This window comes from Mytilus edulis, chromosome 1 (genome assembly GCF_963676685.1).
Source record: "Mytilus edulis chromosome 1, xbMytEdul2.2, whole genome shotgun sequence".
NCBI classification, from domain to species: domain Eukaryota; kingdom Metazoa; phylum Mollusca; class Bivalvia; order Mytilida; family Mytilidae; genus Mytilus; species Mytilus edulis.
The window spans coordinates 100,504,835-100,528,855 of record NC_092344.1 but is presented as its reverse complement, the minus strand read 5'-3'; the positions used below and the strand labels follow the sequence as shown (position 1 = coordinate 100,528,855).

Below are 24,021 nucleotides of genomic sequence, written 5' to 3'. Positions count from 1 at the left end.
ATTCTCAATGGACTGACATTCTTTATTGTCATTCTGACTGCAAACACAAATATAACCTATTCCTAACACCCATTTGAAACTTGGTAGCTTTTCCAATAATAATTGCTACCCCACCTGCAGCGTTGTAAGAATGTTTGTGAGTCCGCTTTGACCTTTTGCCTTCATTGAGCACTATAATAGCTGGAGATTCGTGATAGTAATCATTCCTTCCTGTTTTCAAACGACTTTCTTCTTGACCTTCTAGCATCATCTCCTGTTCTAATATTGAATGCTACCGTTTGTCAATGTCAACTTCAATCAATGTAAAGGTAGGCTGAGATAGACCAGGTGAATTGAATGTGAGCTAATTCAAATGTGATGGGCCATTGCCAGTGACCATTATTTAATTTTTTTTTTTAATTTCCTTGACACTCTGCCATCATCACGCGAGCTTAACCTTAAGACATAAAGACCTTAAGACCTAAAATATTTCTGTATCTTGATTGGAGTGTTTCCTTTTGATGCAACCTTCATAGGTATCCTTGTACCTGTTCTTACTCTGCTATGCCTACCCAAACTTCTACCAAACACTCTGGTTTGTTTTACTTTTACTGTCCATAATAAATTATAGTTTTGATATTGTCAACACATGCAGTGGCTTTCTCTTGTCAACCTTGCTTTCTATACACGTTCTTTACCATTTTTAAATTTAATTTTATTTTCACTGGCCTTTGTTAAGATGTTCCTTATCCGCATTTTTACCATTCATATTTCCATAATTTTGATAATTAGTTACTTTAAAAGTAATACTAACTCACCAAAATGAAACACGAGTAAAAATATCTGTTTGATAAACATTGTATTTATTTTATCCTGTTCAGGTCTTCTTCATTATAGTTGATGTCACTATGCCGCGCGTGTGTTGGATATATACATTATATTTAGTGAAATATGTTCGTACAAAAGTTCAAAGTATTTTTTTCTTCTGTTTTGTACTGTATACATTTTTTTCTCTCAGAAACAGTCTAGTTTGGTACTTTTTACTGTAGCTGCAGGTAGAAGGTTCCATTGTAATAGTGTTCTTGGATAAAATGAGTATCGGTACGAGTCTTTAGATGTTTGTATTGGTCTGTAGGAATAATTGTGTGAATGTTGTCTTGTTCTTTTGTCAAATTGGATGAACAGGGTGTTGTATTAATAGCTACAAGATGGTGTATTATTTTGTAGAAAAAGATGCGTGTTCTTCTTTGCCTTTATTCTAGAATTGTCCAGTTGAAAGTTTGTAACATTTCAGTGACGGAGCCGGTATTGTGGTATCTGTATAAGTTTACCTAGCTGCGCTGCGCTTGACCGTTTTAAGTTGGTGTGTTTGAGATTTGGTATGTGCGGCCTGTATTCAAGCTTAGGTCTAGTCAGTGATGTATGAACTCTTCGTTTTACTAATTTGGAGTTGCCCTTAAAATTTCTCTTCATAAAAATAAGCTTTTGTGTGACTGAACTGTAAGCATTTGAAGTTTGTTTGATATTTTGTGGATTTTTCGTTTTGCCGTATATGTTGGTGCGGAGGGTTATCAAATTTTATTAGGTTTGTTGTTATCTGATGGACTGCTCACTTGTCTGGATGGAATGACATGAGCCAGTCCTTCTCCCATTTTACTGCTGATAATAATTCATCTTGTAGTTTTAGAGTGTCTTTGTTTCTTATTGTTTTGTAAATTATGCTGTCATCTGCTAATAATCTTTGGGTACATTGCTTTATATATTCATGGACGTCATTAATGTACACAAGGAACAGGATAGGATCTAAAGAACGTTAGATGTCACATTAATTTTGTCTGATTGTACACCATCATATTGACTGTGCGGGATATGTAAGAAAATCTTCTATCCATTTTAATGTGTTGTATTCGATGCCATAATATTCAAGTTTGGAGAGAAGTATTTTGTGAGGAACTTTGTCAAAAACTTAAGCAAACTGAGGCAATCACAATTATGTCAGTTTTGATCTAATTGTCGTTGGTTTTTTTAATGAAATCAACTGAGTGTCCCATGGTCTTGATGCTAGGATGGTCATGTTGAAGGTCGTTTAAGATTTTTATTATTTTCCAAATGATCCATCATACTACTGTCTATAATATGTTCCGTGATTTTACAAAGTATGAAGGTGAGTGATGTAGGTCTATAATTTATTGCATTGTGTTATCGCCTTTTTTTAAATACAGGACAAACATTTGTTTCCAGTCGTCTGTGATATTTCCCTGTGTATAGTGATTTATGAAATATCATGATGTCATTACTTAGCTCTTTTAGTACTTATCCGCAGTTTTCATCTGGGCCAGTTGCTTTGAGAGGATTGATCTTGTTCAATAATTTTGTGACACCGCTAAATTTGAAATGAAGATGTTTTTCACTTTTGTATATAATGGTGATCATATATCCGGTATTATTTCACTTGATGTTTCTTTGGAGAACGCTTTTTGAAAAAAAAGTAAAATCACAAAAATACTGAACTTCGAGGAAAATTCAAAACGGAAAGTCCCTAATCAAATGGCAAAATCAAATGATAAAACACATCAAACAAATGGACAACTGTCAAATTCCTGCCTTTGTACAGGCATTTTCAAATGTAGAAAATAGGATAAAGCTAAACCTCTCACTTGTATGACAGTCGCTTCAAAAAGTCAAAATATGGTTACAGCAGTCCTCTCCGTGTTACAATCTCAAAACAAACATTTACAAAAAAAGCACAAAATGTATCTATAAAATTAAAAAAATACATTCATTGTTCCGCGTGTTTGGCGTCAGAAAATGTAAACGTCACATAGAAAGAAATGTTGTCGTTTAATGTATATTCAAAACAATTATAATTTCACATGGGGAATGGTGGTGTGCAAGGTTAAAAAATCAAAAGTTATGTTAGAATTAATTTCAGAAACAGACTGAGATTTAAAATTATCAAGAAGTCCATATATGGTTAATACCACTTCGCGAGTAAATAATTTTGTCGTTTGTCGTTTAAAGTATAATTATCAAATTTATAATAGAACAATAACATAATGACGGGATCTGAAAATGACTGTTTAAGATTTTAGCTTTTTCTGATGTAATGTCTGTTAGTTTATTATCTTTCCTTAGTGCAGAGATGTATGTGTTGTCATTCTTTATGTTTTTAATGTATGTTTATAAGTTCTTTAGTTGTTTTGTCGTCTGATGTTGTCATCTGCTTCTTCTACTGGTAGATCACATATCATTTTTCCAATGTAATTCCAGTAGGCATTATGCATTTCTCTTTGTGATGATCTTTTTCAGTTTTTGTATATATGTTCATTTGTTCTAGGCTAAATGTCACAATCTGATGTTTACTTTTTAGTATGTGTACTTACAACTATTTGAATATATAGGATAAATTCCTTACCGATCAAAATTCATAGATTATAAAAAAACAAGAGGCCCTCAAGAGCCTGAATCGCACACCTTATTTGTTTTGGTTAAATCTCTCATCAATGATTATTTTGGCTTTTCAAATTTATTTAAATGTTCTTTGAATCGTCCTATTTTCTTCAAAAGCAAAAAAAAAATCATTTTCTCCTATGTTCTATTTTAGCCATAGGAGCTATGTTTCTGACATACAAGGAAATGAAATATAAAATTTATACTAGATATTCTGAAACTCATTTAGCCTAAGTTTGGCTGAAATTGATACAGCAGTTTCAAAGGAGAAGATTTTTTAAAGTAAGTCAACATGATGAACAAATTGTGAAAAAAGTCTTTAAAGGGCAATAACTCCTTAAGGGGTCAATTGACAATTTTGGTCAAATTGACTTATTTGTAGATCTTACTTTGCTGAACATTTTTGCTATTAACAGTTTATCTGTATCTATAATAATATTCAAGATAATAACCAAAAACTGCAAAATTTCTTTAATATCATCAATTCAGGGGCATTATACCTGAAAAACCAGTTACCCAATTCGGCTGAAAATTTCAGGACAGGTAGACCTTGACCTAATAAATACTTTAACTTCTTGTCTTATTTGCTCTAAATGCTGGAGTTTTTGAGATATAAGCCAAAAACTGTATTTTACCCTGTGTTCTATTTTTAGCCATGACGGCCATGTTTTTTGACGAAATAAAAAATAAAGCACAAACTTTATATTATACACCCTACTGATCATTCAGTGGAAGTTTGGTTAAATTTGGTTTAGTAGTTTTAGAGGAGAAGATTTTTTAAAGTTAGCAAATATGATGAACAAATTGTGAAAAATTGTCATTAAAGGACAATAACCCCTTAAGGGGTCAATTGACAATTTTGGTCATATTAACTTATTTGTAGATCTTACTTTGCTAATCATTTTTGCTGTTTACAGTTTATCTTTATCTATAATAATATTCAAGATAATGACCAAAAACTGCAAAATTTCCTTAAAATTACCAATTAAGTGGCAGCAACCAAACAATGGTTTGTTTGATTCATCTGAAAATTTCAGGGCTGATAGATCTTGACCTAATGAACATTTTTACCCCAGTCAGATTTGCTCTAAATGCTTTCGTTTTTGAGATATAAGCCAAAAACTGCATTTGACCCCTATGTTCTATTTTAAGTAACGGCGGCCATGTTTTTTGACGGATCAAAAATCGAAGCACACACATTGCAGGATAATCTAAGGAACAATTATGCTAAGTTTCATCCAAATCCATTCAGTAGTTTCAGAGGAGAAGATTTTTTTTAAAGTTAGCAAATGTGATGAACAAATTGTAAAAAATTGTCATTAAAGGACAATAACCCCTTAAGGGGTCAATTGACAATTTTGGTCATATTAACTTATTTGTAGATCTTACTTTGCTGATCATTTTTGCTGTTTACAGTTTATCTTTATCTATAATAATATTCAAGATAATGACAAAAAACTGCAAAATTTCCTTAAAATTACCAATTAAGTGGCAGCAACCCAACAATGGTTTGTTTGATTCATCTGAAAATATCAGGGCTGATAGATCTTGACCTAATGAACATTTTTATCCCATGTCAGATTTGCTCTAAATGCTTTCGTTTTTGAGATATAAGCCAAAAACTGCATTTGACCCCTATGTTCTATTTTAAGTAACGGCGGCCGTGTTTTTTGACGGATCAAAAATCGAAGCACACACTTTGTGCAGGATAATCTAAGGAACAATCATGCTAAGTTTCATTCAAATCCATTCAGTAGTTTCAGAGAAGATGTTTGAAAAATTGTTAACGACGACAGACGACGACGACGACGGACGCCAAGTGATGAGAAAAGCTCACATGGCCTTTTAGGCTAGGTGAGCTAAAAAGCTGATATTTTTCCAATGTTTTTGACTTTTTAGTTGACAAGTTACATAAAACACGGTATTATTTAGATTTGGAGTAATAATTTATTTCCAGTGGTCAGAATAATTGCATTTTAGTTATCTCAATGAGCAAAATAAACAGTATAATTCTATAACAAATTAGCTGTTTATGTTTTATTCTAAGATAGACAATGCCATCCTGTAGTGAAGAAATACATAAATAAAAGTAAACACAACATACTTTTTAGCTTTATTTCATATGACACATGTAAGCACAGCACTGATTTATTCGTCCACAAATTGAGGTAGTTTCAGAAAGATTTAAACAACATATTCAAGAATCCTGATCAAAACTTAATATTAGGATATATACAAACAAGAGGTAGTAGATAAACTTTTCTGGCAGCAAATTAAAAACAAAAAGAACAAGTCTTTCCAAAATATGTTTTTTTGAAGGTAATATACGGTCACGTTCTTTTATGTTGAAATAATGCTACTTTTACTATAAGGCATTTGTACACTTGTCACACAATCTAAGCGCTATAATTAGAATGTCGCTTGCAAATAAACTAATTTTTTTTTATATTGCCTAAAACCTTACATGCAATGAAGTTTTATATCATCATAATTCTAGTAAAAGCTGTTTTTCATTACTGTATATTGAAATAACTAAACGATTGACTGAAATAGTTATGGCAAATAAAATGGAGGTTCTTGTCTTGGGGGGGGAAACGGTGACTGACCCATATGTTTTATGGCCACATAATTATGGACCATTTCTAAATAACCAAAAGTGAGTAAAAAACTTTTTTGAAAATCTTACATGGAAGATAACACATAACTGATTGCAATTCTTCTTTATATAATAATTGTTGACTTATGGAATAAACATTAAGGTATTCGAACGTTGACGTAGCATTTAATTTACTTAAAAAAAAAAAAAAAAAAAAGATTTTTCTTGAATTTGTTGTAAAATAAAATACATATCCGAAAAAGTGGACATCAAGAAATGTCTCGCCTGATTACAACCGAGAATAACTTTAAACTTTAAACGTTGTCGCACAAATCAAACTTATAAGGTTACATTGCAATTATATATATTTGATAAAAGATAGCTGAACCAAGAAAATGAGGGTTCATCTCATGTTTCTCTTGTAGTGCTGTCATAGACATAAATTGATACCAAATAACTGATAGGAATTGAGAAGCATCAAATCTTTGTTATTTTCATAAACTTGATTAAAATAATTGATCGAAAAAATTAACAACAATCTTATAGACCTTAGGTGACCAAAAATACTTGTGTCATGAGCAATTGACCATGTCTTTTACAAGAACTCAGTTTATCTTTTACTCTGCAATAGAACTAACGCGTCCAATATATAAATTAATAATCTAGCCAATACCAAATGTCCACCCAGAAACGCCAGACCTTCGTTGAATCTTATTTCTTCGGGAATATATAATTTTGTTCATTTGAACTACCCCATCGATAACCCAGATTAGCATGCCTATGACTTTCCTAAAACCTTACATACAGTCAACAACAAAAAACAACACAATAAATCCCATACGTTTAACAGTATGTAAAAAGACAATATTGTTCAAATTTAAAATAACTATACCATTAAAATTAATATTGTATTGTAAAGTAACAAGACAATATTCTAAAATTTAGAAATAGCTTTCACTCCCCATTTTTCTGTAAAGATAGGACTAAAACTCTTACCATAGATAACATATAAGCGTCACCGATTCTTTCAAATTGAAAAAAGTAACTAAAATAGAGAAAAAAAAACACAAGAAAACTCATAAAATGAGATTTTGTAACTCGGGTCTGCTATTCTTTGAGGGGAAAAGAACCGTGGTTATCCCATTGATCTGATATTCATAGATTATCGATGGTTATCTCAACGAGAAAAGCAATCGAGTTGAGATGATCATGACCAATGATAATCTGTTTATCGCTATTTTACCTATGACGATGTTGTCAATTCCATGTCAATTTCATTAGCAACGCCACGTGGCTCCTTAGTTTCTAGAGATAATTTTCCATCTCAAGCGAGTAGCATGATATAAAAATAAACTCATCACAGATAACAGGACTAAATTTTTGTATATACGCCAGACGCGCGCTTCGTCTTCAAAAGACTCATCAGTGACGCTCGAATCCAAAAAGGTTAAAAAGGCCAAATAAAGTACGAAATTGAAGAGCATTAAGGACCAAATTTTCACAAAAAAAGATCAAAGGAAAAATGCCCAACATAGCAATAATTACCGTTATTATGTATTAAGTTTCAGTCAAACAAAAGCGATAATATAAAGACATGCAAGAAGACATATTATAATGCCAAGTCATTTTGCAATCAAACGAAATATACAACATCACCAAAATACCTCAACATACTCTCATTCTATTATATACGAAACAAAAAAGGAAAACGTTACCCATGAATTGTTTTCAAAAGTTAAAAAATAACTCATGTTTAATTAAAGTTAGTCAGTTACAGTCAGATAATTAACAAGCTATACAAGAATCATCGTTAAATGTCATTTGCTACTAAGCAAGTTTGTTTGTTTCTTGTGTAGCAGTAAAGAAAATAAATTTCAATTTAGTTAAGTTATCAAACCCAGTGAAATAAATGTACATACGAGTCGAGTTCATACCAATTTTACTAAAGGTCTTTGACATGACATTTGTATAAAAATAAATAATGTTTATGTATATATGGCAACGTCAGAATATATGGCACATGAAATTTCAATGACAAATATATATGTCTGAATAAAATAAAACATATTTACTTAAAACAAAAATATACAAACTCATGATCAAACAAAGTTCATTTTTCGAACATTGAAAATTTTAAATCTTGGAGATTGAACTTAAAGGTAAAAACAAACATAGCCGTTTAAAACTAACATTTTTTTTAAAACAGTCAAATTGCTAGTTTGATTATTAAATTAAAATATTTAACGCGCCAAAACATTTTTTTTCTATTCGAAGAATTTTGCCAAATTATTCAGCAGTGACGACATATTGATAGATTTTTCAGTTTCATGAATGAAAATGATAATCACATTAAGACAATTTAGCACTAGTAAAAAATATGTAAATTAATTCGTTTTCCTGTAACAAAACTTTGACTCACAAAACACATACTCACATTAAATACATATACACTACATATGTAAAAATTCAAATAAATTACAATTTTAAGTGAGACATACAAGAATAACGGAAACGTGGAAGAATATACTATTAGAATGATCTCCTGAATAACAGATATGCAGACCATGATACATTAAAACCAGATATGCCAACATTTTATGTATTTTCTATAATTATGACAATTTCTTATCTTTTGATGTTTTTGTCTTATTGACATATATCTCACTTAACACTTTATTCAAATACACGACAAAAATAATTTCGTTGGAGTAAATGTCTCAGTAGAAAATTGTTTAAAGGTAACGATATTGAATACCTTTCACTGTAAGCCCCTCAAATCTCCCTTAAGAACTCCCGTAACATATTTTTGGCAGTAAAGTTCATCGGATTTTGTTATTTCTGGAATACCCTTAGGTTATACATTTCTACTTTGTACTACTATTTGATGTTACAAATCTTCCGTGTTCACACTGAAGGAACTTTCTATACAAACGTTTTCAAGATGGGACGAATCGTACAGAAATTCTTGTTTAGATCAAATTATTTTGATCGGCTTTTATTTTATTGAATAACATCTTGCATGTCTCACCTACATTTATGGCACAATTTTCACGTTTAGTATACATGCAAAAAAGAAAATAATATGATAACCTAGAATTTTCAAATACCATTTCGCTTGAACAAGTATGAAGACTACATTTTTATTTTAAGAGTGGCCGCATTGTTATGGACTTTTTCATAAACAAGGAACTAAAAGCCGCTATTTAATAATCAAATGAACTGTTGTGCTTTTTCTTGCAACAACAAAGCTATAAAGCTGCTATTATAAATAGACTAAACAACAACCCATTTTACAGATAAACTATTTACAAATCACGAAAATATTAAATGCCCAAATATAGAGGTATTCTTACAGTTCAGGATGAGGTATGGTAAGATCCTGTCAAAGTCAGTTTCATTTTTTATTTTGAAAAAAAAAAATGGAATGCTACAATCTTGACTCTTAAGAGCAAAAATGTCAGTTGTTATGTCACTTTGATGTCATAAAGTTAAAACAATTTATATATTTGACATTGTACTCATTACATTTGGGTTTCGCAAAATTAGATATGAGCAAAGGGTTATCCCTGAAAAATTTACTCTGACATTACTATTTCTAGAGATTTCGTAGCCAAGGTCTGGTAAGGCTGTGGCTCGTATTAAAATATAAAATGACAGGAGTTTCAATCAAGTGGTCGACACTAGATATTGGGCTATATGTTCCCATCAATTCCACCTCAAATACTTGTTTTTATTTTACATTCAAATATAATCATTTGAATTGTAATAAACATATTTAATATTTCCCTGATTTCACCCGTCATAAAACAATAAATAATGTGTTTAAAAAAAACACATTACAGATAAAAAAAAATTATATATATATAATCCGCCTCTCTTTTAATATATAATGTAAATATCAAACAGTGATATATGAATATCTTCTTGAACTTCTACACCCGTAAAGTTAAAACCCGATCAACATCAGAATCAAGTCATTCTCCGAATATTGTATACAAAACGGAATAAAGAAACAATGCAGAAAAAACTAATCTGAAGATAGAAATAAAATTCACAAGGTCTAAATATAGTATATGCTTATGTACAAATGGATATATAATTCAATTAAATACGTTTATAGGGATGCACAAAATCGTCGAGGTAAATAAATCAAACAAGTTTCTTTGATACCTCTAAAAATATTACTCTTTCATTATGAATGTTGATATACCTGAAAACGTTCTGGCTACAGTTTCTCTTAGCGTTCAGCATTATTCTGTTCACGGTTTCAATTTCCCTGTTGAGACTCGCTTTCGGGACTAGACTGACTGCTGCTACCATCCTTATGGTCAGACCTGATACCTCTCTTTTTCTCAACGAGATCTCGTAGCCTTTTCATTTCGTCCTGTAATACATCAAGTTCTTCTCTAAGTTTCCCGTTTTCATTTTCTAGATAACTGGACTTCACCTCACGCAGCTGTGTGAGTGTTTTTCTGTTTTCCCTGCATTTTCTTGCTGCTTCATTATTTCGTTTACGTCTTTCGACATACCTGGGATCAATTAAAGCTCTAGGATTACTGTTATTTCCACTCCCTGAAGAATTTGTATCGTTTCGTTCGTCATCTTGAGATGGTCGTTTTACAAGAGGTAGAGGGTTTGACTGAGCAAGCGCAATCTCGGAGAGCTGTGTTAGTCCACTGAGATAGTAGTTACTTCCGTAGTCTTTGAAAGGAGAATGGTTTTTAGTATCTGTAGGTAGCTTGTGTCGTAGTTTATGAGGTAAAGCCATGGCTGGGGGACTGTTTGAAACTGGACTTCCTGGTGAGGATATGGAATTTGAGCTGTCATTTCCTGAGAAACTGTTAGTTCGACGTCTAACAGTGAGAGATAATGGTTGATCCTGAGAGTAGTCATCTGAAAGGTCTTCGTGTTGCAGCCCTGATGTGCGAGAGGTTAAACTATTTGATCTATCACGAGACTCGTGCTGCAGCCCTGATGCGCGTGAAGTTAAACTATTTGATCTATCACGAGACTGACAGTAGGCTGCCATAGACATTTGTAATGAGGTAGGATTGGTTGAAAATGAGTGAGATGGTTTTTCCTGAGGAGGCAGGCTGTTTCCTGAGTCATGATATCGGAACATTGATTCATTTTTGTCAGCTGTGTTGCGAACATCCGATTCATATTCTGAAGGTTTGTTTGCCATGATATGTTCATAATTCATTTTCATCTGCTTTCGCATCATTTCTTCATTTAGTTCCGGGTGATTGTACGCTGCTTGTTTGGGACTGTATTCAGAAACGTCTTTTTCAGATCTGGAATTAATTGATGAGTTTGTAGATGCTATCGAATTGGTCACATACTGATCAGAGGTAGGAGCAAATAAATACGGTAATGTTTTTGGAGGATAACTATCTTGAACTGGAGGCAGTCTTACAGATAACTGAGATGATAAAGGCATTACTGGTGCACAGCGAGAGTTTGGTATTTGGGAATTCATATATCCTGGCATTTGTGGTGCCATTGGAGAATTTAAAGAATACAATCTAGCCTTCTCGGAATGACTCTCCTTCTCATTTTCATCCAGTTGAAATGTTTCGTTGAGGGGTATTCCAAACTTTTTCTTGATGGCGTACAACTCGTTTCTTAACCCAAGATTATCGCGACTAAGCTCTATAATGCGATTTTCTAAGACAACATCTTGTATACGTCTTTTCTCTCGAGATCTTCTAGCTGCTTCATTGTTTTTGCGTCTTTTTTCCCAGTAACATTGATCCTTATTAGTTTCTGGGATAAATTCCCTGCGTTTTCTGCTAGGAATAAATCTTGCCTCATCATCTTCATCATCGCTTTTACCGTTTGAGGTAGGAGTGACTATACATGTTGGTATGCCAATATTTGATGAATCGTTAGAACTTTGGTCATCGTCACGTCTCTTACGTTTGAGTGGACCCGTATCGGAATTATCTGACTCGATATCCATAGACTCTGCTGGATAAGATGGAGAACTGGAAAAAATAAGAATATGGTTGATAGAATATACTAAATAGATATTGGAAGATGTGGCATGAGTGCCAATGAAACAACTCTCTATCCAAGTAACAATTTATAAAAGCAAACCATTATAGGTCAAGGTACGGTCTTAAACACGGAGCCTTGACTCACACAGAACAGCAAGCTATAAAAGGCCCCAACAGTTACTAGTGTAAAACCATTCAAACGGGAAAACCAAACGGTTCAATCTATATAAAACAAAAACATTTTTAACAGCACCAGTAGCACAAATAGGCAACATCAAGATAATGAATAAGAGAACAAATGAAACTGGGATATGGTCGAACTCACTACAGAGGGCAATGAATTATAAATGCTACAGTAATTAGGTGGAGTTTGGATAGGGTTTGAAAATATCCATCATCATCATCGGCAGGCTCCATGAGCCTCTACGTTTAATAAATTTTGTTGGTTGTTTTCATGCCAGGAGATAGACACATCAAGGAGGGTCTCTTACTTAAGATTTAGGTTATACCCCGTATTTGGAATTTACAAAATGATCAATAACTAAAGAATCGTTAGAAACTGGAAACTAGTAAAAGGTCTTATAAAACGCTGGAACTTCAGAATTGTTTTCCACAAATAATCCGTCTGATCCTTTTAATGAAAATAATTAACTGTTTACAAGATCAAGTATCTTCAATACACGCTAAGACGTGAGCTTTAAAACATTTTCTATCGTAAAATATGTTAATGTGAGTGAGAAAGTGACGCAAAGCTGTTATTATTTCCCATGTTAATCTATGGCAAAATTTACTGATCATGTGTAATTCTATTTTTATAGGGAACTGTGTAATCATAGTAGGACAGTGCGCGTAAAATTTTCTATGTAATATTTTGCAATTATATATATATTTTCAATTTTAATTTATAGAATTTTTAGTCAGATAATGACCTCTGTTTGCAATTGTTATGCTCATATATATAATTTCGTAACTTATTTTCGTGTAGTACAAAGACTTGTTTACAACTAAAAATGCATCAATTTCAGATCATTTCTGTTTTTATTTGCATACAATTATACATATAGGTAAAGAATAATATTTTTTTCTAAATTAAGTCTACAATTATCATACCTTTAAAATCTCATTTATTAAACAAACGTGTTATGAATAGTTAAAAAGCGATTGGCTCATTAATCTAAGCAACTTTTTTTTCGCCATGTATTTATCTTATAAACATCTAAAATCCAGGACAAGAAAAGAAAAAAATCAATCTTCTAAAACAATTGTGACATTGACCTTGGTTGATTTTTTTTTATATCTATACCATTTCTCCCTTTTCAATCCAGTACTTTGGTAATGACATCCACGATACTTTTTTTTAAATATTAATTTAAGACAGAGGTTGCAGCTCACACCTTACACCATGGGGAGGTTATTTGGGATCTAGTTGCTTTTTAAACTTTTTAATATTTTTTTTTGTTTTCCTGATGGCAAAATAAAAGTCTTGCTCGTGCGTAAGGAGAACATTATCATGTTGTTTGTACGAGGTAAGTACATGTTTTGTGCTTATAGGCATTGTCAAGGACGTATAACTAACGTCCCTGGCATTGTATATAAGTTTCATAACATTTGGTTCAGGCAAATAGGTAAAGTGAGAGTGCGGAAACTAAGTTTTCATTTTTTTTCTATTTATAAATTCAAACAAGATCTGTGTTTGATGTTAATTATATACGTTTCATATTATTTGGTTAAATGAAACTAAAGTAAGAGAACGGACACTAATTTTTGGACGTACACACATTTATGTACACGGACGAACGTATTGACGGACATAAAGACGGATAATTGTACTTTTTATGCACCCCTCTGTCATGGCAGCGCGGCATGGCATAAAAACTAAGACACTCTGGAAGTCTTAAGAAAGTGTGAAAATTACATATTTTGTACGATTTTGGATTTAGTTTAAACGTTTGGACAGCTGTCATATTTGACATGGTTTAAAACATAAAACATGACTAAAGATGGTCCTATTCGTCTGATCTTATAGTACTTGAACAACCCACATGCATATTAATTCCACCAGCAATCATTTAAATTAATGAGCGTTCAAAAATGAAATTAGTTACGGTTTAACTGTTATTTAAAGAATAAGATATGCCGTGAATATGCAGATTTATTTATGCAGGACGTCAAGGTTCATTCCAGGTTAGCATTCTTTGTGCCTGATCGGGTTCACCTAATGTCGAGGATGTCAAGACCAGGACATGACCTTTATTGTCCATAGCTAAACAAAAACGCAGAACAAAAAATAAATTTTTCTGTCTGCTGTATTTTAATAATGATGATAAAAATCGATATAAACAGATAAAGAAGACCTTAACATTTCACACCTGCTTAAGGGATTATAATTATCAAACGGGTTGACCGGGTAAATAAGGAGCACTTTTTTCACTTTACCATGTGAATGTTTCAGTCATCTCACAAAAGATTAATATTATTCATCATACACAAATGGTTGCTACTGTAATATTTTTTAACATATACCAAATAGTGACAAATAACTTAAAAGCAATTGCAGCCAACATAATGTTCTCAATTAGCTTCAATGTTTGGTAACTAAATCTGAAAGCACAAATAAACCTTAAATCATTCTAGAGCATTCTATATATTTACGTATTAACAATACATATACCCTTTTCAGCCCGACTTATTGTAGTTGATGGCATGTAACTAATGAAGAATACATAGCAGTAGATACGTAACAAGTATACATGCATTGTCGTGCTATGGATACCCAACTGGTAACTAAAAGTATCAGTGAACGGGAAGTAGGTATCTGACAGATCCTAAAAGCGCACATACATTACAACTTATAATTGTTCAGCTGCTGACCAAGCTTAATGTTATATTGGTCTGTATAGTTCAAAGAAATTTGTGACTTATTAAAAAGTTCAAAATATCGAAAATCTTAAAAGCTCTTACGTTACATTTTATCACAGTCGACTCTGCTGATAAATAAGTCTGTCAATTAAGCTGTTTCTGGAAAATGTTTACGAAAATATATGTCGGACGCACAGACAAACTGTCGGACTCTTAATAGTGTGGGATGAAAAATGATACACGATGTTGTTGGTCCACAGGGCTTAAGCAATCGCCAAAATGTTAAAAAAAATATTGGTTAAACAATAGTTGACGATCCCTTTTGTCACTTCAAAACTGAGAGTCAGAAGGAGATATTCTTAAGCCAGAGTCGAATCTAACTGTCCTCAGCTTTCAATATAAATAGTCTAAAGCCAGAGTCGAATCTTACTGTCCTCAGCTTTCAATATAAAATAAATATAAATCTGGAAGTAGTATTCCTTGTATATAAACAGTCACTTAATTAAATATTTTATCATTTTAATTGAAATCTTAAAGCGAAATAATGGTTAAAAATTTGATATAAAATCACTAAATTTCACATGGGATCTGACCAAAAGTTATCAATCTTGACCAATAATATCATTAATAAAAATTCATGCAATCTGATGTACAGTACTTGTCGTTTTCGTTTGTTTATGTAATTTATACGTGTTTCTCGTTTTTTATATAGATTAGACCGTTGGTTTTCCGGTTTGAATGGTTGTACACTAGTAATCGTGTGGCCCTTTATAGCTTATTGTTCGGTGTGAGCCAAGGCTCCGTGTTGAAGGCCGTACATTGACCTATAATGGTTTACTTTTATAAATTGTTATTTGGATGGAGAGTTGTCTCATTGGCACTCACACCACATCTTCCTATATCTAATGACCCTTTTCCTTAGAAGAGGTCGCCTTCAAATGTATTATCGAATCAAATTATACGAAAAATCGAAATCTATAAATACTAAACTCTCCACGTGACAATAAACAAAACCCCCGTTTTAGGACACGAAAGACGCTTAATATCGTCATCGGACAAATATTTACAACATAATGAGGGCGAATTGTCTTAAATATTCTTGATGTGCTTTGAGGAGATACAGATATTGGTATCTTATTTTTTAGGGGAATTTATGTACCGACCTCCCATGCAAGACCATCACCGTAGTGGTACAAGTTTTTCAGAATCAATTGAAACCAATCCCAAAGTCGACCACAGAATAATGAAGTGCCTTCCCAGTGCACGACTACAGAAATATACAATAATACGGCCGCAGTTCTAACCTTTATACAATCAGTGATAAAAACAAGTAAATGAAACAACGATCCTGTTTCATGCCTTAAAAGATATTGATTGACTTAAGCAAGCTGTTGCGTGTACAAGGGTTCAATATACGAATAAAAACTAATGCTATGAAAATGAGCTAATATCGAAACAATCATTGTTAAGAATTAATATAATATAGAAAACTTAATTTCATTTGGGGTTTTCTTTACGTTTGTAGTACGTGAATTTCAACAAATTGTTCACGTTTTGTTCTTTATTTTTTTCAAAACGGTTTAACGACCAAATTACTCTGACTAATATATTAAGTTGCAACATGTTCGTACGTGTGCAACGATTGTGTCACAACTGCTTGGTTTTAATGAATGAAAATCGATCATAGAGAAATTCATGTCGAGATCGAGGCTTGGAATATATATTTTATTAATGAGGACCAGCTTTTGTTATCAATTACTTTTAAATACGTAACTTGCACGTAAAAGGAAATATTTATCAATCCCCTTAAAAATAGTAACATTCTCTTGCTATGTTATTCTTCAGGAAACAAACATTGTAAAAGTGTATAGCTTCGCGCACATCGAGATAGTCTAATACAAAAAAAATGTTTGCAAATTAAAAAAACAATAACACTTAACTTATAAATATAAAAATAGAATATCTGTACAAAGGTAAGTAATACATAACATGCTAATGATATTGTTCTTTTCGATCATTTGGCTTAAAGTACCAGGCAATGTCAGCACTAGGCGTCCGTCGACATTCGTCTGTCGTTATTTTTTTTCAAAACAAAATTTAAGAAAACAACCGATAAAAAACTTAACGTAGTCAAACGTAGTCAAAATCACTAAAAACGATGACGGCTCTTCCAAAACCATACAACTATAAAATAGATAAATATCAAAACCTCATATAGAAGCACGAATACAAAAAATGTATGTACATCATTATATGAATGCACAAAATTGCTGTCTTAAACAAATATCTATGCGAAGGTGCATAAATTGTTTTTTTAATACAATGTTTTTGGATATCATGACAAACTTTTACAAATCACGTCTAAAAGATAACTTATATGAACCAATACATTTAGGAGTCATTTAGGTTTCACTATGATATTTTTTCATGTTAGAGAAATGGTCACTCAATAGCACGGAATTTCAATCGCATCATTATTGAAGAATATTTAGTGACGTCTTGATCAATGATTCACACAGCTGCAAAACTGTGACAATAAGAAAAGACTGTTTTTTCAAAAGGAGAGAAAACATCATGGGGACAATTATACATATGTCAAAGAAAGGAAAACAGTACAATGACCAATCAGTTTCGATGATTTTCTAACCCTAACAATGCCTAATGCATGACCGAATTAAAAAATTTGGAATAGAGAGGAAAAAATTCTGGAAAAAGGATAGAGACAGTAAAATAACACAAATTATCCACAGGTAATTGAGCCGAAAGCATACCGTTGTAATTCAAGAAATGCAAGTTGATTTACATACTGAAACGTAATCAATCGATTCAAGGTGAAAGAAAGTAGGTCACAAACAGTCCAGTGTTAAATTTTTTTAAATCTGTCTTTTTTCGCTTCTTCTAATGTGCGGTTCATTTGTTGTTTCGTTGCATGTATATCAATTCAGATGATCTGATATTATTGATAATGAGACCATTATAATTTACTATCTAGATGTAAACAACTACATATGTACACGTCACCGTATGTAGCCTACAAAAAGCGTAAAGGAAGCTCTAAAATGGCCTTGTATGACATAATACGTAACAATTCATAAGATGCTCATGATGTTAGGCCGATATCATTAGCTCAGTAGCAAGAACTAAGTTGTAACATGCTTTTCATAAATACTTCTTCAGAAAAATATAGGTTTATTTTTTGAAGAGGATTGTAAAATCTTTGTTTAATGTTCGTTTAAATCTGCTGTTGGTCAAATAGCTCCTAAAATATTCATATACTTTGACTTTCACATTTTGGGGTTTGAGTGTTCCTATTTGAGGTGAATATAGTCCATTACTTCTGACACACCACATTCATGTTAAATTTATGGCCAACAGCAACAAACGATTATATAATAGATATATATCCGTATATAGTTTCTTTCAGTCATTAATATTTTCACTACCAAAACTTCCCTGACCTCCATCCCGGGCGGCCTCTACTACATGACCTAGTAACTATTGTTTTCTCGTCCTAAACATGCATGAAATATTCGCCACTGGATGTTAAGCAACCATCAATAAATCAATTTTCAACAATAGAAAATTAAAAAACAAAAACACAATAAGAAAAAATAAATAAGATATTGAACATATAGATAGAATAATTATAGTTCGATTTAAATTAGAACTTTGTTTGATTAAATTATTAATCACCGAATTAAGTACGAAACTCAAAAGGAAAAAAACCCAATACAAATATTAAAATAAAGAATATATAGATATACTAACTGTTCGATTTAAATAAGAAAATAGTTAAATTAAGTTATTAAATATGACTTCTCATCACCGAATTATATACAAAACTTTAGAAAAAAATATATCAATTATATTAAAGTTCGTTATATTAAAGTAGTTGTATCATACCTTCCAAATTCATTAGGTAACATTGAATAAAATTCCTGAAGTCCTTGTTGGTACATTAAAACCGGCATCTTGGTCGATTTCTTTCACAGAAATGAGTTACGCAAGACGTTAAACATTCAGTCATTATGTATTGCAATGTTGTAAACATTATTACGTATAGCACACGTGATTCATTTGTACGCATGACCTTGTGCATATTGTGTAATAAAAACTCCCTTGCTGTGAATAATTCAAACGAATAATCATTCTCGCTAGGGTTCATTTGAGGCCAACCTTATTAACATTACATGACCTACACCACACTCATAGATTACGTTGTGTATTGACTAAAATAGTACGTGTTGTGTAATATACTTTACCTGTAATTTCAAAATCCGTATTCTTAAATGTCGGTCAAAGGTCTATATCAAATTGTGCGAAAATTTTGTTGACAAAGAAAAAAATAGAAAAATACATATCAAATGAAAACTTACCCCGTATTTCAAATCAATAGTTTTGTCCAATACATTGAAAAAACAAACTAATCCCTGAGTTTGAAAGATAACACTTGAAATGTTGCTTTTCACATTTGAGGTAGAAACTGCAAAATAAAATTATGTAATAAACAAAACATAGAGAAAGATTAGTTTATCACGTGGAGGCTTGAACTGATATGACCTGGCGATTTTGAAGCTAACAACAAAGCGGAACCGAAGTAAATTTACTGCAGACGAAACCGAACGGTCATCGGTGATTTACCGGTCAGTATGTTAAATATACCTTGTACTGGTTTAGGCAGACCAACTCTGCCATTGATCAAATCGCTTGTCACATACCATGCAGCATGTTCATCGGCAAACTGAAGCCATGACTTCAGTGTAATACTTGACCTTAAAAAGCATATGCGTGCGCACAAATATTATATAATGGGCGCGTTGAAAAAAAATGAAGTGCATGCATGATATTTTGTTTTGTAATAACATGGTAATACCGATTATATAACATTTATTTCGGGCATTTTGCGTCAAGAAGTTAAAATGTTGGTCGAAAGGATCGATTGTTTTGCAATAAAACATACTTGTATTGATTGTATTATCATTTTCTGTGTCATACCACACTATAAATTGTCAAGGCTATTGGATACGTCATATTTGTTATTCAGTTGGAAGTATGTATTATTAGCAGGTTCATTCATGTTGAAACTTTTACAGGATTGTTTATATAATAAAATAAAAAAAGAAGATAACTTTTTTCTTTCTCTTTTAGGTTTTGCTTTAATGCTTTCTTCACAAATGTACACATATTACTCCAGATAAGGAAATGACACCATGAAATACGTTGACTTAGGTCATTTATCATATCCTATTTAAACAACAATACGCCGAATTAAAAACTTGTGTACTGTGCTGGTAATTTAAATAATTCGTCGAGTCATACATAAAATATTTGTGTGGAGAGAGAGAGAGAGAGAAAAAAGATACGAATTTGGACAACCAATCTGAGTAACTGTCAATAATTTAAATGAAATTGGCAATATTCAAATCCACAACAGAAGTCAGAGATTAAATAACACATCACACGATACAGATATCATGTTTTTATACATATTACCAAGAATTTACTATACAAATCCTTAAATTTACGTAATTTAAATACTAGAATTTTTTTTAGAAATCATCATTACTAGTATATGTACGGACACAAGTCCTCATCTTACTGGACTTGCGGTATCCAAACATAAGAACATGTATTATCGGTTATCACATGACCTTCATTAGATGAACAAATATTGTGCGTACAAGTGTTACGATTCATATTATTATGCAACATTACACATATTGTAACTAAAAATATACATGGCCTTGGATAATTGACCGTATTTTTTCCCTTCACAACAACATATAAATCGATAACTGACAACGTAGTCTTGATCAAGAAAGTAAATAGATTCGCGAATTTATAGTCGCGTTTGAAATGTTGTCTTCTAAAACATAAAAACATTAAATTCTTTACAGAAATATCAAAGCAAAATTGATATAATAATCTATAAAGATAAAAGGAACATGCATGGCTACACAGTACTTTAATGCAATTATTATGATCGTGTAGTCATAGAAACTTGCGTATCGATTTCGATTTGAAATGGATGGATGACACGAAGGTCAATTCCGGCCACTGGTGATAACTGTTGTCTGTATGCATGGACCGTCGATTTATCCTCTGTTTGACCCCAGTGTAAAAAATATCAGTACAGCTGTATGTCCATTATATTTGTTATTACTTTTCAAGGCTCATTTGGGATAATGGAATCATTATTTCAGTACACATTCACCTGTTTGAAACAGAATCAAAAGTTAATGGCTATAGTTATGGTTCTTAAATAAACCAAAACAATTTTCAACATGCGTAATTGTATACATTTTCCTCGTAATTTCTGTATGTATAAATATTGATTTCCCATTTCATGGAGACTTGTTTAAGTGCAATATTCAATATATGCGATTAATAATGACCCCCTCAAAACGTTCATACCTATCAATTTTCACAAAATGACATTTAAAATAAAATATGGATTGTAGTTGAGGGGAAATTAGGAAGTATCGTATATTGTACAGAAAGATAGAGTCGAGACATGCAGACATAATATTAGTAGGAATTGGATAGAAAACGTAAACAAAAAAAGTTAACAAAAGAAACAGAAAGTTCATAACACAATAAAAACTAAGCAACACGAAACTCTGCAAAAAACGGGAATTTCCATGTCACAGAAAGGCTTTGCTATGACTCTATTGGTGCTCATGAGAGTTTAAAACCCGGTGATCAGCACACCCCCCACGAACGTGTACTTTTGTGAGACAGGTGCTTTATAGTGTTTTGAACTACCAATGACATACCAAGTCGTGATGGCACCCGCGGAACTTTTGAAGATTATACTTTAAATTCTCCATTAAAGAATCACAAGTCCATTGAGTTCGCTCAAATGTTACATGTAAAGACTCTTCGTATATAGTCTGTAATAGATCCTTAGCCAGAAAAAAAAGTGAAAATAATCGGCTACCGTGTATGAAGTCATAATGTATACCATATTATTATTGTTTTAAACTGTTATGACCTTTTAAAGTTAAATGTAGGTATTTAATCTAAGAATTTCTTTTTTAAAATTATATACTTGTTTTATACTCAATTGGTAGTATGAAGCTACGAAATATTTTAATTTTTGAAATTGACATATTCTAGTCTGCCCTTTCATAAAATAGTGATTTTTTAGTGTTCTATCGAACTTTCGAAAAAAAAATACCTGATAACCGTTCAGACAAAAAAAATATGTTGAAATTTTTACAGATACAGCAAGTGAGTCTTATAGCTATAAGATACATTTTAAATCTTGCGGGAAACTATTCCAAGCTTAAAACTTTCACTGTAGCCTCGCTCTAACTTATCCCCCCCCCCCCCCCCAAAAAAAAAAAAAAAAAACCCACCAAACAAACAAACCCGCAATATTATTGTCATTCTTATAGTCAGCACTAAATTGTTCACAAACAAATGTGTTTTAAGCTGCTAAAGACATATGATTCAAACGCTCAGAAAGTCCTTTGTTCTATATTTTGGCTCTCTATTTTTATGCAAAACCTTTTACATTTTTATTTTATGGGTTATTGTTGAAGGTCGTACCGTACACACATACTTCCTTTGGTTTCTTATGGAAATTTGTCCATTGACAACAAACATACCACATCATCTACTTTATATAAGTATTGTATAAATTACAACGTATTTTGGTGATCTTGCAAAATGATCGTAATCCCGAAAATCGTAAACATATTTTCTTATCTTAAAAGGGGGCAAGAAGGGTTGCATTATCAGGCCAGTAAATAAGATTACAGTTAATTTAAAAAAAAAAAAAAAAAAATGGGGTATTTTTACTCTCATAATAACAGTAAACAGATTCACAACAATGTCAATTTCAAGAAAGCAGACAACAGTTAATTAGTCAATAACAGTACAGCATCAATGATCTTGAATATATGCCACTTTTAACTAAAATATAAAGGCACAGAACCAGGACATAGGAGCACAGAACCAGGACCGTTTTTCTTATCACCAGCACATCGTCAGGACAATTCCGTTTAACGAACTTGCACGACTTTTGCAATATAATATTGTTGTAATATACTTTGCATGGTACTTATGACGCATCAGAGAAAAATTAAGCAACAAAACAGTCGTTTTATTGCCGTTCTGATACAATGTAAACAAACCCACCAGCACAGAATCAGGACCCACCAGCACCTGACAGGACCAAATCACCAGCACAGAACGTTCTCTCGCAGGACAACCATACCCACCGTGAATGTTGTCTGGTGGTATCGAAATGCAAGCAACAAATACACGTTTTAAGGTGATTAAAACTTCAAATAAATATTATTTAGTGCATGCCTTTCAAAAACTCGCCAATAGAAAAAATACAGTACCAAGACAATTTTTTCGTGTACCTGATATCTACAGTAATCTCAGCATTTGATATTCTATGTTAGCTCGTGTTTTTTTTTAGTTTGGAGTATTATTTTAAAAAGAAGTATTCTACAAATTAAAGCTTTAATTTGCTCCTGAAATTGAACAAGAATATTAAAATTGTTCATTATATATAGCAAATTTATCAATAAATGATATGTTAAAATCTGATTTATGGTTAAGAACAGTCGGGTTTCATCTAATTCTAATCGACATTGACAATCTTTAAGTAGTGTAGGCATTTTAAAGACAATTTCTCGATAGTCCTGAATATGCATGAAATGTTGTCCCCTGGACTTTAAACAAACATCTATTATTATTTATTTCAACAATAACACAGTTAAAACCATATTCATGGTGGTCATTTTTGTTTAACTCAAGCAATTCCGTAGTTTTGCACGACCCTGTTTTTTTTTTTTTTTTTTCGTTTGTCGTTTATGCATTGATCTCGGTTTTCAAAGGGGCAATATCTGCCGAATTTATATATAAATAATTGACTCAATCTCTTAAACTTTATCTATAGCATATCTAACAGGTATTATGATTACAAAAGACCCATAAAACAACAGACAGTTCATGGAATCAAAAAAGCATCGTCATAAATATTACGGATGTGACCTCCGAAGATCGCCAATAGACATCAGACCACGATAAAAAAAAAAAAAAAAGTAAACATCACGAACAATAGTAAAAAAAAAAGATTTTAATTTCATATATTTTTTTTTCTAAATATTTACATCATTG

At 32.1% G+C, this 24,021-nt stretch overlaps 1 protein-coding gene across 2 annotated transcripts; it reads right to left on the bottom strand.

Annotated features, from left to right (window-relative positions):
- Window positions 1-5,530: 5,530 nt before the first annotated feature.
- Window positions 5,531-19,743, bottom strand: LOC139516096 (transcription factor atf-2-like). 2 transcript variants are annotated; one of them, XM_071305956.1, is made up of 3 exons: window positions 19,546-19,743; window positions 19,260-19,366; window positions 5,531-12,012 (listed from the first exon to the last, which is right to left on the bottom strand). In XM_071305956.1, exon 3 carries the CDS (start codon window positions 11,985-11,987, stop codon window positions 10,293-10,295), a length of 1,695 nt encoding a protein of 564 aa, XP_071162057.1. In that variant the 5' UTR covers window positions 11,988-12,012; window positions 19,260-19,366; window positions 19,546-19,743; the 3' UTR covers window positions 5,531-10,292. The 2 variants fall into 2 exon arrangements, with proteins under 2 accessions (XP_071162057.1, XP_071162049.1); XM_071305948.1 differs by lacking the exons at window positions 19,260-19,366; window positions 19,546-19,743 and adding an exon at window positions 18,787-19,138.
- Window positions 19,744-24,021: the final 4,278 nt, after the last annotated feature.